The sequence below is a fragment of the Ambystoma mexicanum genome, chromosome 9 (genome assembly GCF_040938575.1).
Source record: "Ambystoma mexicanum isolate Mex_15411 chromosome 9, UKY_AmexF1_1, whole genome shotgun sequence".
Classification (NCBI taxonomy): Eukaryota; Metazoa; Chordata; class Amphibia; order Caudata; family Ambystomatidae; genus Ambystoma; species Ambystoma mexicanum.
Window position 1 is genome coordinate 1,542,284,390 of NC_090931.1, and position 14,730 is coordinate 1,542,299,119.

Here is a 14,730-nt window from a genome sequence, read left to right on the forward strand (position 1 = left end):
GCAAGTATTTACTCCCAATCCCAGCATCCTGCCGTTATCTGCTCACTCGTGCACTGTCCAGCAGACCCAGGATTTAGCGAGTATTTACTCCCAATCCCAGCATCCTGCCGTTATCTGCTCACTCCTGCCCTTTGTCCAGCAGAACCAGGATTTAGCAAGTATTTACTCCCAGTCCCAGCATCCTGCCGTTATCTCCTCACTCATGCACTGTCCAGCAGAACCAGGATTTAGCGAGTATTTACTCCCAATCCCAGCATCCTGCCGTTATCTGCTCACTCGTGCACTGTCCAGCAGAACCAGGATTTAGCGAGATTTACTCCCAATCCCAGCATCCTGCCGTTATCTGCTCACTCGTGCACTATCCAGCAGAACCAGGATTTAGCGAGTACTTACTCCCAATCCCAGCATCCTGCCGTTATCTGCTCACTCGTGCACTGTCCAGCAGAACCAGGATTTAGCGAGTATTTACTCCCAATCCCAGCATCCTGCCGTTATCTGCTCACTCGTGCACTGTCCAGCAGAACCAGGATTTAGCGAGTATTTACTCCCAATCCCAGCATCCTGCCGTTATCTGCTCACTCGTGCACTGTCCAGCAGAACCAGGATTTAGCGAGTATTTACTCCCAATCCCAGCATCCTGCCGTTATCTGCTCACTCGTGCACTGTCCATCAGAACCAGGATTTAGCGAGTATTTACTCCCAATCCCAGCATCCTGCCATTATCTGCTCACTCCCGCCCTTTGTCCAGCAGAACCAGGATTTAGCAAGTATTTACTCCCAAACCCAGCATCCTGTCGTTATCTGCTCACTCGTGTACTGTCCAGCAGAACCAGGATTTAGCGAGTATTTACTCCCAATCCCAGCATCCTGCCGTTATCTGCTCACTCGTGCACTGTCCAGCAGAACCAGGATTTAGCGAGTATTTACTCCCAATCCCAGCATCCTGCCGTTATCTGCTCACTCGTGCACTGTCCAGCAGAACCAGGATTTAGCGAGTATTTACTCCCAATCCCAGCATCCTGCCGTTATCTGCTCACTCGCGCCCTTTGTCCAGCAGAACCAGGATTTAGCGAGTATTTACTCCCAATCCCAGCATCCTGCCGTTATCTGCTCACTCCCGCCCTTTGTCCAGCAGAACCAGGATTTAGCGAGTATTTACTCCCAATCCCAGCATCCTGCCGTTATCTGCTCACTCCCGCCCTTTGTCCAGCAGAACCAGGATTTAGCGATTATTTACTCCCAATCCCAGCATCCTGTCGTTATCTGCTCACTCGTGCACTGTCCAGCAGAACCAGGATTTAGCGAGTATTTACTCCCAATCCCAGCATCCTGCCGTTATCTGCTCACTCGTGCACTGTCCAGCAGAACCAGGATTTAGCGAGTATTTACTCCCAATCCCAGCATCCTGCCGTTATCTGCTCACTCGTGCACTGTCCAGCAGAACCAGGATTTAGCGAGTATTTACTCCCAATCCCAGCATCCTGCCGTTATCTGCTCACTCGTGCACTGTCCAGCAGAACCAGGATTTAGCGAGTATTTACTCCCAATCCCAGCATCCTGCCGTTATCTGCTCACTCGTGCACTGTCCAGCAGAACCAGGATTTAGCGAGTATTTACTCCCAATCCCAGCATCCTGCCGATATCTGCTCACTCGTGCACTGTCCAGCAGAACCAGGATTTAGCGAGTATTTACTCCCAATCCCAGCATCCTGCCGATATCTGCTCACTCGTGCACTGTCCAGCAGAACCAGGATTTAGCGAGTATTTACTCCCAATCCCAGCATCCTGCCGATATCTGCTCACTCGTGCACTGTCCAGCAGAACCAGGATTTAGCGAGTATTTACTCCCAATCCCAGCATCCTGCCGATATCTGCTCACTCGTGCACTGTCCAGCAGAACCAGGATTTAGCGAGTATTTACTCCCAATCCCAGCATCCTGCCGATATCTGCTCACTCGTGCACTGTCCAGCAGAACCAGGATTTAGCGAGTATTTACTCCCAATCCCAGCATCCTGCCGTTATCTGCTCACTCGTGCACTGTCCATCAGAACCAGGATTTAGCGAGTATTTACTCCCAATCCCAGCATCCTGCCATTATCTGCTCACTCCCGCCCTTTGTCCAGCAGAACCAGGATTTAGCAAGTATTTACTCCCAAACCCAGCATCCTGTCGTTATCTGCTCACTCGTGTACTGTCCAGCAGAACCAGGATTTAGCGAGTATTTACTCCCAATCCCAGCATCCTGCCGTTATCTGCTCACTCGTGCACTGTCCAGCAGAACCAGGATTTAGCGAGTATTTACTCCCAATCCCAGCATCCTGCCGTTATCTGCTCACTCGTGCACTGTCCAGCAGAACCAGGATTTAGCGAGTATTTACTCCCAATCCCAGCATCCTGCCGTTATCTGCTCACTCGCGCCCTTTGTCCAGCAGAACCAGGATTTAGCGAGTATTTACTCCCAATCCCAGCATCCTGCCGTTATCTGCTCACTCCCGCCCTTTGTCCAGCAGAACCAGGATTTAGCGATTATTTACTCCCAATCCCAGCATCCTGTCGTTATCTGCTCACTCGTGCACTGTCCAGCAGAACCAGGATTTAGCGAGTATTTACTCCCAATCCCAGCATCCTGCCGTTATCTGCTCACTCGTGCACTGTCCAGCAGAACCAGGATTTAGCGAGTATTTACTCCCAATCCCAGCATCCTGCCGTTATCTGCTCACTCGTGCACTGTCCAGCAGAACCAGGATTTAGCGAGTATTTACTCCCAATCCCAGCATCCTGCCGTTATCTGCTCACTCGTGCACTGTCCAGCAGAACCAGGATTTAGCGAGTATTTACTCCCAATCCCAGCATCCTGCCGTTATCTGCTCACTCGTGCACTGTCCAGCAGAACCAGGATTTAGCGAGTATTTACTCCCAATCCCAGCATCCTGCCGATATCTGCTCACTCGTGCACTGTCCAGCAGAACCAGGATTTAGCGAGTATTTACTCCCAATCCCAGCATCCTGCCGATATCTGCTCACTCGTGCACTGTCCAGCAGAACCAGGATTTAGCGAGTATTTACTCCCAATCCCAGCATCCTGCCGATATCTGCTCACTCGTGCACTGTCCAGCAGAACCAGGATTTAGCGAGTATTTACTCCCAATCCCAGCATCCTGCCGATATCTGCTCACTCGTGCACTGTCCAGCAGAACCAGGATTTAGCGAGTATTTACTCCCAATCCCAGCATCCTGCCGATATCTGCTCACTCGTGCACTGTCCAGCAGAACCAGGATTTAGCGAGTATTTACTCCCAATCCCAGCATCCTGCCGTTATCTGCTCACTCGTGCACTGTCCAGCAGAACCAGGATTTAGCGAGTATTTACTCCCAATCCCAGCATCCTGCCGTTATCTGCTCACTCGTGCACTGTCCAGCAGAACCAGGATTTAGCGAGTATTTACTCCCAATCCCAGCATCCTGCCGTTATCTGCTCACTCGTGCACTGTCCAGCAGAACCAGGATTTAGCGAGTATTTACTCCCAATCCCAGCATCCTGCCGTTATCTGCTCACTCGTGCACTGTCCAGCAGAACCAGGATTTAGCGAGTATTTACTCCCAATCCCAGCATCCTGCCGATATCTGCTCACTCGTGCACTGTCCAGCAGAACCAGGAGTTAGCGAGTATTTACTCCCAATCCCAGCATCCTGCCGTTATCTGCTCACTCGTGCACTGTCCAGCAGAACCAGGAGTTAGCGAGTATTTACTCCCAATCCCAGCATCCTGCCGTTATCTGCTCACTCGTGCACTGTCCAGCAGAACCAGGAGTTAGCGAGTATTTACTCCCAATCCCAGCATCCTGCCGTTATCTGCTCACTCGTGCACTGTCCAGCAGAACCAGGAGTTAGCGAGTATTTACTCCCAATCCCAGCATCCTGCCGTTATCTGCTCACTCGTGCACTGTCCAGCAGAACCAGGAGTTAGCGAGTATTTACTCCCAATCCCAGCATCCTGCCGTTATCTGCTCACTCGTGCACTGTCCAGCAGAACCAGGAGTTAGCGAGTATTTACTCCCAATCCCAGCATCCTGCCGTTATCTGCTCACTCGTGCACTGTCCAGCAGAACCAGGAGTTAGCGAGTATTTACTCCCAATCCCAGCATCCTGCCGTTATCTGCTCACTCGTGCACTGTCCATCAGAACCAGGAGTTAGCGAGTATTTACTCCCAATCCCAGCATCCTGCCATTATCTGCTCACTCGTGCACTGTCCAGCAGATCCTGGAGTTAGCGAGTATTTACTCCCAATCCCAGCATCCTGCCGTTATCTGCTCACTCGTGCACTGTCCAGCAGATCCTGGAGTTAGCGAGTATTTACTCCCAATCCCAGCATCCTGCCGTTATCTGCTCACTCGTGCACTGTCCAGCAGAACCAGGAGTTAGCGAGTATTTACTCCCAATCCCAGCATCCTGCCGTTATCTGCTCACTCGTGCACTGTCCAGCAGAACCAGGATTTAGCGAGTATTTACTCCCAATCCCAGCATCCTGCCGTTATCTGCTCACTCGTGCACTGTCCAGCAGAACCAGGATTTAGCGAGTATTTACTCCCAATCCCAGCATCCTGCCGTTATCTGCTCACTCGTGCACTGTCCAGCAGAACCAGGATTTAGCGAGTATTTACTCCCAATCCCAGCATCCTGCCGATATCTGCTCACTCGTGCACTGTCCAGCAGAACCAGGATTTAGCGAGTATTTACTCCCAATCCCAGCATCCTGCCGATATCTGCTCACTCGTGCACTGTCCAGCAGAACCAGGATTTAGCGAGTATTTACTCCCAATCCCAGCATCCTGCCGTTATCTGCTCACTCGTGCACTGTCCAGCAGAACCAGGATTTAGCGAGTATTTACTCCCAATCCCAGCATCCTGCCGTTATCTGCTCACTCGTGCACTGTCCAGCAGAACCAGGAGTTAGCGAGTATTTACTCCCAATCCCAGCATCCTGCCGATATCTGCTCACTCGTGCACTGTCCAGCAGAACCAGGAGTTAGCGAGTATTTACTCCCAATCCCAGCATCCTGCCGTTATCTGCTCACTCGTGCACTGTCCAGCAGAACCAGGAGTTAGCGAGTATTTACTCCCAATCCCAGCATCCTGCCGTTATCTGCTCACTCGTGCACTGTCCAGCAGAACCAGGAGTTAGCGAGTATTTACTCCCAATCCCAGCATCCTGCCGTTATCTGCTCACTCGTGCACTGTCCAGCAGAACCAGGAGTTAGCGAGTATTTACTCCCAATCCCAGCATCCTGCCGTTATCTGCTCACTCGTGCACTGTCCAGCAGAACCAGGAGTTAGCGAGTATTTACTCCCAATCCCAGCATCCTGCCGTTATCTGCTCACTCGTGCACTGTCCAGCAGAACCAGGAGTTAGCGAGTATTTACTCCCAATCCCAGCATCCTGCCGTTATCTGCTCACTCGTGCACTGTCCAGCAGAACCAGGAGTTAGCGAGTATTTACTCCCAATCCCAGCATCCTGCCGTTATCTGCTCACTCGTGCACTGTCCATCAGAACCAGGAGTTAGCGAGTATTTACTCCCAATCCCAGCATCCTGCCGTTATCTGCTCACTCGTGCACTGTCCAGCAGAACCAGGAGTTAGCGAGTATTTACTCCCAATCCCAGCATCCTGCCGTTATCTGCTCACTCGTGCACTGTCCAGCAGATCCTGGAGTTAGCGAGTATTTACTCCCAATCCCAGCATCCTGCCGTTATCTGCTCACTCGTGCACTGTCCAGCAGAACCAGGAGTTAGCGAGTATTTACTCCCAATCCCAGCATCCTGCCGTTATCTGCTCACTCGTGCACTGTCCAGCAGAACCAGGAGTTAGCGAGTATTTACTCCCAATCCCAGCATCCTGACGTTATCTGCTCACTCGTGCACTGTCCAGCAGAACCAGGATTTAGCGAGTATTTACTCCCAACCCCAGCATCCTGCCGTTATCTGCTCACTCGTGCACTGTCCAGCAGAACCAGGATTTAGCGAGTATTTACTCCCAATCCCAGCATCCTGCCGTTATCTGCTCACTCGTGCACTGTCCAGCAGAACCAGGATTTAGCGAGTATTTACTCCCAATCCCAGCATCCTGCCGTTATCTGCTCACTCGTGCACTGTCCAGCAGAACCAGGATTTAGCGAGTATTTACTCCCAATCCCAGCATCCTGCCGATATCTGCTCACTCGTGCACTGTCCAGCAGAACTAGGATTTAGCGAGTATTTACCTCCCAATCCCAGCATCCTGCCGTTATCTGCTCACTCGTGCACTGTCCAGCAGAACCAGGATTTAGCGAGTATTTACTCCCAATCCCAGCATCCTGCCGTTATCTGCTCACTCGTGCACTGTCCAGCAGAACCAGGATTTAGCGAGTATTTACTCCCAATCCCAGCATCCTGCCGTTATCTGCTCACTCGTGCACTGTCCAGCAGAACCAGGATTTAGCGAGTATTTACTCCCAATCCCAGCATCCTGCCGTTATCTGCTCACTCGTGCACTGTCCAGCAGAACCAGGATTTAGCGAGTATTTACTCCCAATCCCAGCATCCTGCCGTTATCTGCTCACTCGTGCACTGTTCCCCAGAACCAGGATTTAGCGAGTATTTACTCCCAATCCCAGCATCCTGCCGTTATCTGCTCACTCGTGCACTGTCCAGCAGAACCAGGATTTAGCGAGTATTCAATCCCAGCATCCTGCCGTTATCTGCTCACTCGTGCACTGTCCAGCAGAACCAGGATTTAGCGAGTATTTACTCCCAATCCCAGCATCCTGCCGTTATCTGCCCACTCGTGCACTGTCCAGCAGAACCAGGATTTAGCGAGTATTTACTCCCAATCCCAGCATCCTGCCGTTATCTGCTCACTCGTGCACTGTCCAGCAGAACCAGGATTTAGCGAGTATTTACTCTCAATTCCAGCATCATGCCGTTATCTGCTCACTCGTGCACTGTCCAGCAGAACCAGGATTTAGCGAGTATTTACTCCCAATCCCAGCATCCTGCCGTTATCTGCTCACTCGTGCACTGTCCAGGACCAGGATTTATCCGTATTTACTCCCAATCCCAGCATCCTGCCGTTATCTGCTCACTCGTGCACTGTCCAGCAGAACCAGGAGTTAACGAGTATTTACTCCCAATCCCAGCATCCTGCCGTTATCTGCTCACTCGTGCACTGTCCAGCAGAACCAGGAGTTAGCGAGTATTTACTCCCAATCCCAGCATCCTGCCGTTATCTGCTCACTCGTGCACTGTCCAGCAGAACCAGGAGTTAGCGAGTATTTACTCCCAATCCCAGCATCCTGCCGTTATCTGCTCACTCGTGCACTGTCCAGCAGAACCAGGAGTTAGCGAGTATTTACTCCCAATCCCAGCATCCTGCCGTTATCTGCTCACTCGTGCACTGTCCAGCAGAACCAGGAGTTAGCGAGTATTTACTCCCAATCCCAGCATCCTGCCGTTATCTGCTCACTCGTGCACTGTCCAGCAGAACCAGGAGTTAGCGAGTATTTACTCCCAATCCCAGCATCCTGCCGTTATCTGCTCACTCGTGCACTGTCCAGCAGAACCAGGAGTTAGCGAGTATTTACTCCCAATCCCAGCATCCTGCCGTTATCTGCTCACTCGTGCACTGTCCATCAGAACCAGGAGTTAGCGAGTATTTACTCCCAATCCCAGCATCCTGCCGTTATCTGCTCACTCGTGCACTGTCCAGCAGAACCAGGATTTAGCGAGTATTTACTCCCAATCCCAGCATCCTGCCGTTATCTGCTCACTCGTGCACTGTCCAGAACCAGGATTTATCCGTATTTACTCCCAATCCCAGCATCCTGCCGTTATCTGCTCACTCGTGCACTGTCCAGCAGAACCAGGAGTTAACGAGTATTTACTCGCAATCCCAGCATCCTGCCGATATCTGCTCACTCGTGCACTGTCCAGCAGAACCAGGATTTAGCGAGTATTTACTCCCAATCCCAGCATCCTGCCGTTATCTGCTCACTCGTGCACTGTCCAGCAGAACCAGGATTTAGCGAGTATTTACTCCCAATCCCAGCATCCTGCCGTTATCTGCTCACTCGTGCACTGTCCAGCAGAACCAGGATTTAGCGAGTATTTACTCTCAATTCCAGCATCATGCCGTTATCTGCTCACTCGTGCACTGTCCATCAGAACCAGGATTTAGCGAGTATTTACTCCCAATCCCAGCATCCTGCCGTTATCTGCTCACTCGTGCACTGTCCAGCAGAACCAGGATTTAGCGAGTATTTACTCCCAATCCCAGCATCCTGCCGTTATCTGCTCACTCGTGCACTGTCCAGAACCAGGATTTATCCGTATTTACTCCCAATCCCAGCATCCTGCCGTTATCTGCTCACTCGTGCACCTTGTGGGTAGTTCTATAACTGATCTCTAACAAAGAGCAGCACCTTGCGACCCCTCGAGGTTAGGTTGCATGTTAGAAATATTTAACACAAATAAGGTGTTAAGAGTAATAAAGCTTTGGTGTCCCCCTTTATGCTCTCAGGACCACCACTACCTGAACAAACTCATGTGATTATTGTATTGCTGTCCAGTTAGAGGTGCATTCTGGGAGCAGTCTAGAGAACGGAAGTGAGATGCCTCCGCTAGGGTCCCTGTTGGGGTTCTGTCCAGGAAGTGCTAGAGAGGAATGCCAGGCCGGACCCCAAAATCCTGTTACAGATTTGACACTAATGTATTCAAGGGGGGCAAGCAAGCCCCCTGCCCCTTTGAGAATAAGGTGAGGAGCGCATTTCTGCAACTAGCGTAAATGAAAGAAACCCATTCTCTGCACTTTTTCATTTGGCGATGTTTCTGAGAAACTATTTGGTAACTGTCTGTAGATCATGTCCGCATGCCCTATTTTATTGAGTAGAAAACAGAACCGGGCAGACAGTGTTCTACAAGGTCTCCCTTTTTCTGTTCGGATGTCAATACGCGGTATTAATGTGCCTTTTTTTAATGGACTGCTCTCTCCATGTGATTTTAGGATATGAGCTTAACACAGAAATCGATACCAAGTGTGTTGAAAAGCAACCGGACGCCTATTCCATGGAGCCCCATGAATTGGAGACCTGGGGTCCTGCAGGTGAGTGCAAAAGACGAATCTGATTAAAGTAGCTCAGTGTCCCTTCTGCCTGCACTGTATTCCTGGATAGCCAATCCTGTGGGTACTCTTAATGCTACTTGGCAGTGCTTCCCTGTGTTAGTCTGCTCACTTTATGAGCACACCTGCTCACCTGCAAGACCTTGAACTACATGGCGTAGGGGTTCACTCCTTCTCCAAACGGGCACAATTCCAGGAGTGATCGAAAAAGAATGGCACTCTACCCTTGCTGCATGGTTTATCCTATAGAGCAATGGGATTGAGTCTCAATGTGCGGCGCTGTCTGTGCTGCATGTCTTATCCTATAGAGTAATGGGATTGAGTCTCAATGTGCGGTGCTGTCTATGCTGCATGTCTTATCCTATAGAGTAATGGGATTGAGTCTCATTGTGCGGTGCTGTCTATGCTGCATGTCTTATCCTATAGAGTAATGGGATCGAGTCTCAATGTGCGGTGCTGTCTGTGCTGCATGTCTTATCCTATAGAGTAATGGGATCGAGTCTCAATGTGCGGTGCTGTCTATGCTGCATGTCTTATCCTATAGAGCAATGGGATTGAGTCTCAGTGTGCGGTGCTGTCTGTGCTGCATGTTTTATCCTATAGAGCAATGGGATCGAGTCTCAATGTGTGGTGCGGTCTATGCTGCATGTCTTATCCTATAGAGCAATGGGATCAAGTCTCAATGTGCGGTGCTGTCTATGCTGCATGTCTTATCCTATAGAGCAATGGGATTGAGTCTCAATGTGTGGTGCTGTCTGTGCTGCATGTTTAATACAATAGAACAATGGGATTTAGCCTCAATGTGCAGCGCTGTCTCTGCTGCATTTCTTATCCTATAGAGCAATGAGATTGAGTCTCAATGTGCAGTGCTGTCTGTGCTGCATGTTTTATCCTATAGAGCAATGTGATTGAGTCTCAATGTGCGGTGCTGTCTTTGCTGCATGTCTTATCCTATAGAGCAATGTGATTGAGTCTCAGTGTGCAGTGCTGTCTGTGCAGCATGTCTTATCCAATAGAGCAATGGGATTGAGTCTCAATGTGCAGTGCTGACTGTCCTATATGTCTGATCGGGCAGGGTAGCCGAGAGCATGCCTAATCCTGAAACACTACCTGTACCACATGTGTGATACATGATATTTCATTTGTAGCACGCCTATACACAAGTGTTTCAAGACGTGATGAGGCAGGGGAGGAGGGGCAAGACAACGATCTTACTAGGCCCAGTGACATCACGCAAGTGCAGGAGAAAGGGGAACAGTGCCAGGGGAAGAGGAGGAGGAGCAAGTGCAGAACATTGGATCTAAACATAAAAAAAGGTGCAGCCAGCAGATGGCAGTGCAGGGTTAAGTGCAGATAGCAAGTGATAGTGCAGCCAGGGGGGTTGTAGGGTTGAAGATACAGCCCCAAGTGCAGGGTACTGGGAGGGCAGGGACCTGGGCTGTGGTTCAGAGGGTAGCAAGTAACCAGTGCAGTATCAGACAGGGGATCAGCAGGGAAGAGAGAAGGCAGAAGCGAAGAGGAAAGTCTTGAGCTGCTTCCAGAACCAGAGATGTTCTGCTCAAGTTTCAGAGGGGCAGGGAGGCTGTTCAGAGGGAAGCGCCATCCGAAGAGAGAGATCTGCCCCATTTCGTTGCTTGGAAAAGCGACTGAACCTCAAGATGTTGGAGGTGAAGGAGTGAAGAGCTTGAGTAGAAGATACTTCAGAAGAGAAAGCTGGAGATATTTTGGTCCCAGGCCCCAGAAGGCCTTGAGGACAATGCAGAGGGTCTTGAACTTGATACTTGCAGCCACTGGGAGCCAATGGAGAGATTTCAGTGCTGGAGAGATTCGATCCCTGGGCTTGAGGCCAAGGACAAGTCTTGCAGTCCTGTTCTGAATGAGTTGCAGAGGATGGAGAGTAGAGGCAGTCAGGTTTAAAAAGAGGCTGTTGCAGTAGTCAAGCCTAGAGAGAACCAGAGCTCTGGAGACAGTGAGCTTCTGGGGGAAGGAGAGGAAAGGAAGAATACCTCTGTAATTGGGCACAGCAGCGGGAGTGGTCCGAATCCATGAACAATACCTGTAACTCATGTCTAATCAGGCAGAGCAGTCAGCCTGATCCTGGAACCCTGGCCGCATCTGCATGTCTTTAGGTGGAGCATAAGGGAAAATGCCTTATCCCCAAAACCTGCCTGCACTGTACGCCTGATTGAGCAGGAACACTGATTGTATTGCATGTCTCACCGGGCAGAGCAGCAGTGAGTGACCTCAGACTTGAATACTTCCTGCAAGGCATGTCTTATTGGGAAGAGAAGGTGGAAACAGGTTCAAGCTGAAAATACTACCCATATCATATGTCTGGCCTGTGACAGCAACAGGCAGTGAGTTCAAAGCGGGAAACTCGTTGTGCCACAATTCTTAATGTGCGACCAACCCAGCACAGTTTAACACTGTCCATGCTGCATATCTCATCATGCATGGCTGCGGGTGCACTGCTAACAATACATACATACCTGGCTCTCCAACAACACTCCTCTGTTCCCTAATCACCCTGACATATGCCCCATATACCACAAGAACGCCACATGCCTAGTGCACCACCACTAGGCATGTGACGTTCCTGTGGTACCTTCTCATTTGGTCTTCCTACTGGCTAGGCCTGGTCTGACACTGCCTCATCTCGTTGATATCTATCCCCCTCCTCCTGAGGGGTCTAGCTGGACCACCACTAGGCATGTGACGTTCCTGTGGTACCTTCTCATTTTGTCTTCCTACTGGCTAGGCCTGGTCTGACACTGCCTCATCTCGTTGATATCTATCCCCCTCCTCCTGAGGGGTCTAGCTGGATCACCACTAGGCATGTGACATTCCTGTGGTACCTTCTTATTTGGTCTTCCTACTGGCTAGGCCTGGTCTGACACTGCCTCATCTCGTTGATATCTATCCCCGTCCTCCTGAGGGGTCTAGCTGGACCACCACTAGGCATGTGACGTTCCTGTGGTACCTTCTCATTTTGTCTTCCTACTGGCTAGGCCTGGTCTGACACTGCCTCATCTTGTTGATATCTATCCCCCTCCTCCTGAGGGGTCTAGCTGGATCACCACTAGGCATGTGACGTTCCTGTGGTACCTTCTCATTTTGTCTTCCTACTGGCTAGGCCTGGTCTGACACTGCCTCATCTTGTTGATATCTATTCCCCTCCTCCTGAGGGGTCTAGCTGGATCACCACTAGGCATGTGATGTTCCTGTGGTACCTTCTCATGTTGTCTTCCTACTGGCTAGGCCTGGTCTGACACTGGTTCATCTCGTTGATATCTATCCCCCTCCTCCTGTGGTGTCTAGCTGGACCACCACTAGGCATGTGACGTTCCTGTGGTACCTTCTCATTTTGTCTTCCTACTGGCTAGGCCTGGTCTGACACTGCCTCATCTCGTTGATATCTATCCCCCTCCTCCTGAGGGGTCTAGCTGGATCACCACTAGGCATGTGACGTTCCTGTGGTACCTTCTCATTTTGTCTTCCTACTGGCTAGGCCTGGTCTGACACTGCCTCATCTCGTTGATATCTATCCCCCTCCTCCTGAGGAGTCTAGCTGGATCACCACTAGGCATGTGACGTTCCTGTGGTACCTTCTCATTTTGTCTTCCTACTGGCTAGGCCTGGTCTGACACTGCCTCATCTCGTTGATATCTATCCCCCTCCTCCTGAGGTGTCTCGCTGGACCACCACTAGGCATGTGACGTTCCTGTGGTACCTTCTCATTTGGTCTTCCTGCTGGCTAGGCCTGGTCTGACACTGCCTCATCTCGTTGATATCTATCCCCCTCCTCCTGAGGTGTCTCGCTGGACCACCACTAGGCATGTGACGTTCCTGTGGTACCTTCTCATTTGGTCTTCCTGCTGGCTAGGCCTGGTCTGACACTACCTCTCGTTGATATCTATCCCCTGCCCCTGAGGTGTTGTAAAGACTGGTAGGGGGTGTCTGTACTTCCGCTCTCTATATGGTAGAGGAGAGGCACAGAGGACCCCAGCCAAGATTCTCTATTGGTAGCAATGGACGAGCAATCAAGGCCTAGCTTTTCGGGAGGTGATGCGGGCTGGTTCTTAAGTACAGTGTAGCCCCCGAACCCCCACAACGGAATGTCCACACACTGTATTACTGAAAATAGTCTTTATATAATTAATATTCAACGGTATGTACACGATCACAATAACGCACTTTGTACTCGGAAATCAGCAATGATAAATATATACAATTCTAAAGTGGTACCACCAATGTTATCCGATCTCATTAAAGTGCATCAACTGTACGGTTAAAATGTCACACAGATCAATAACGAGGAAACCAGCAATAGAGATAGGAAGGAACGCAAGATGGTTGAAACAATAGGCAGAATGCTGACCCCTACCGCTAGGCACAGTTCTGTGTGGAGATCCCCCCCACCTGGGCAACCTGTAAAATAAAGATATATAGCACAAGCCCAGTCCATATATTGTTCAATAGCCTTATTTCCTCCTATTAAGGTTTTACCCCCCCAATGTACCTGGTGGAGTAGAGTTCTCCAAAGATGCGTCGACCGATCCTTCTTGAGTGACTCCATTTAAAGCAGGAGCCACGGATCGTCGAGAGGCGTCGAGGAACTCAGCGTTCGGTGTCGGGGAATGGACGGTCTTTCTTGAGTGCCCTCCCTTTAAGGCAGGAGTCACGGGTCATCGAACATCCGACGGAGAACAGGTTGAACTATGGCGGTGAAGTGGCAGCTTCGTTCCTAGCGGTGCTCGTCGACGACGGAGCGTTGGCGTCCTGCAAGGAAGAGGCGTGCGGGGCACCACGGTGACGATAGTTCTGGTCCACAAAGAGAGGAGGAAGAACTGTGGCCCAGCAAGGACGTCGAGTCGTCGGCGTCTCTGTGGTCTTTAGGTGACGAGAAGCCCACCGGCGGATGCTCCTCGCCGCGTCAACGGTCAGGCCTTCTCCAGCGGGATAAAGCGGGCGACGATGCAGACAAGAGCGTCCGATGATCAATTGAAGTTCTTAGGCAAACGGGAGCACGGCGGCTACGGGCGGTCGTCGACAGTGGCGGACAACAGTCCGGGTGCTTCTCTTTGAGATTCCGCGGCAGTCCCCGTCTTGGGTCGGCAGCCTGTCGACGGTCTGTCTACCAGGGAGCTTTGGCAAAGATCAGCTGGTGCACGATGGTCCCTCGTAGCTTGGGAAGAGGGCGCCTTACCAGGTCCTCTCTGAGTCAGTCCTTGGAGACACAGCAGCTTTCAGATTGTGAAGGAGAGCCACAACAATTCTTCTTGTCCAGCAGGGCTTCAAGGTCAAGCTTCAGTTACTCCAGTTACTCGTCGTAGTGGACTTCAGCTTCTGAACACGATTCCTAGCAGTGAGAGGTCCCCAGATATACTGTTGATCTCCCATTCATTCCACTGGGTCACACTCAAGCATCCAATCACGACTAAGGGCATTCATGCAGGCAGGCAGCCAATCGGGCACACGAGGTATTCAGACCATTCACTTCTCTCCAGACACTCACAACAAGTTATGTGTATTGGGAAAAGTACCGAGCCATTCAACACTCCCAACTGCATTCATACT

At 50.8% G+C, this 14,730-nt stretch overlaps 1 protein-coding gene across 1 annotated transcript in view; it reads left to right on the top strand.

Moving 5' to 3' along the window:
- LOC138489482 (zinc finger protein 154-like) overlaps positions 1-14,730 on the top strand; it is a 355,232-nt gene that overhangs the window by 299,477 nt on the left and 41,025 nt on the right. Inside the window, exon 7 of the mRNA XM_069617219.1 lies at positions 9,037-9,135. Coding sequence (XP_069473320.1) covers positions 9,037-9,135 — 99 coding nt within the window. The remainder of the gene's footprint in view (positions 1-9,036; positions 9,136-14,730) is intronic.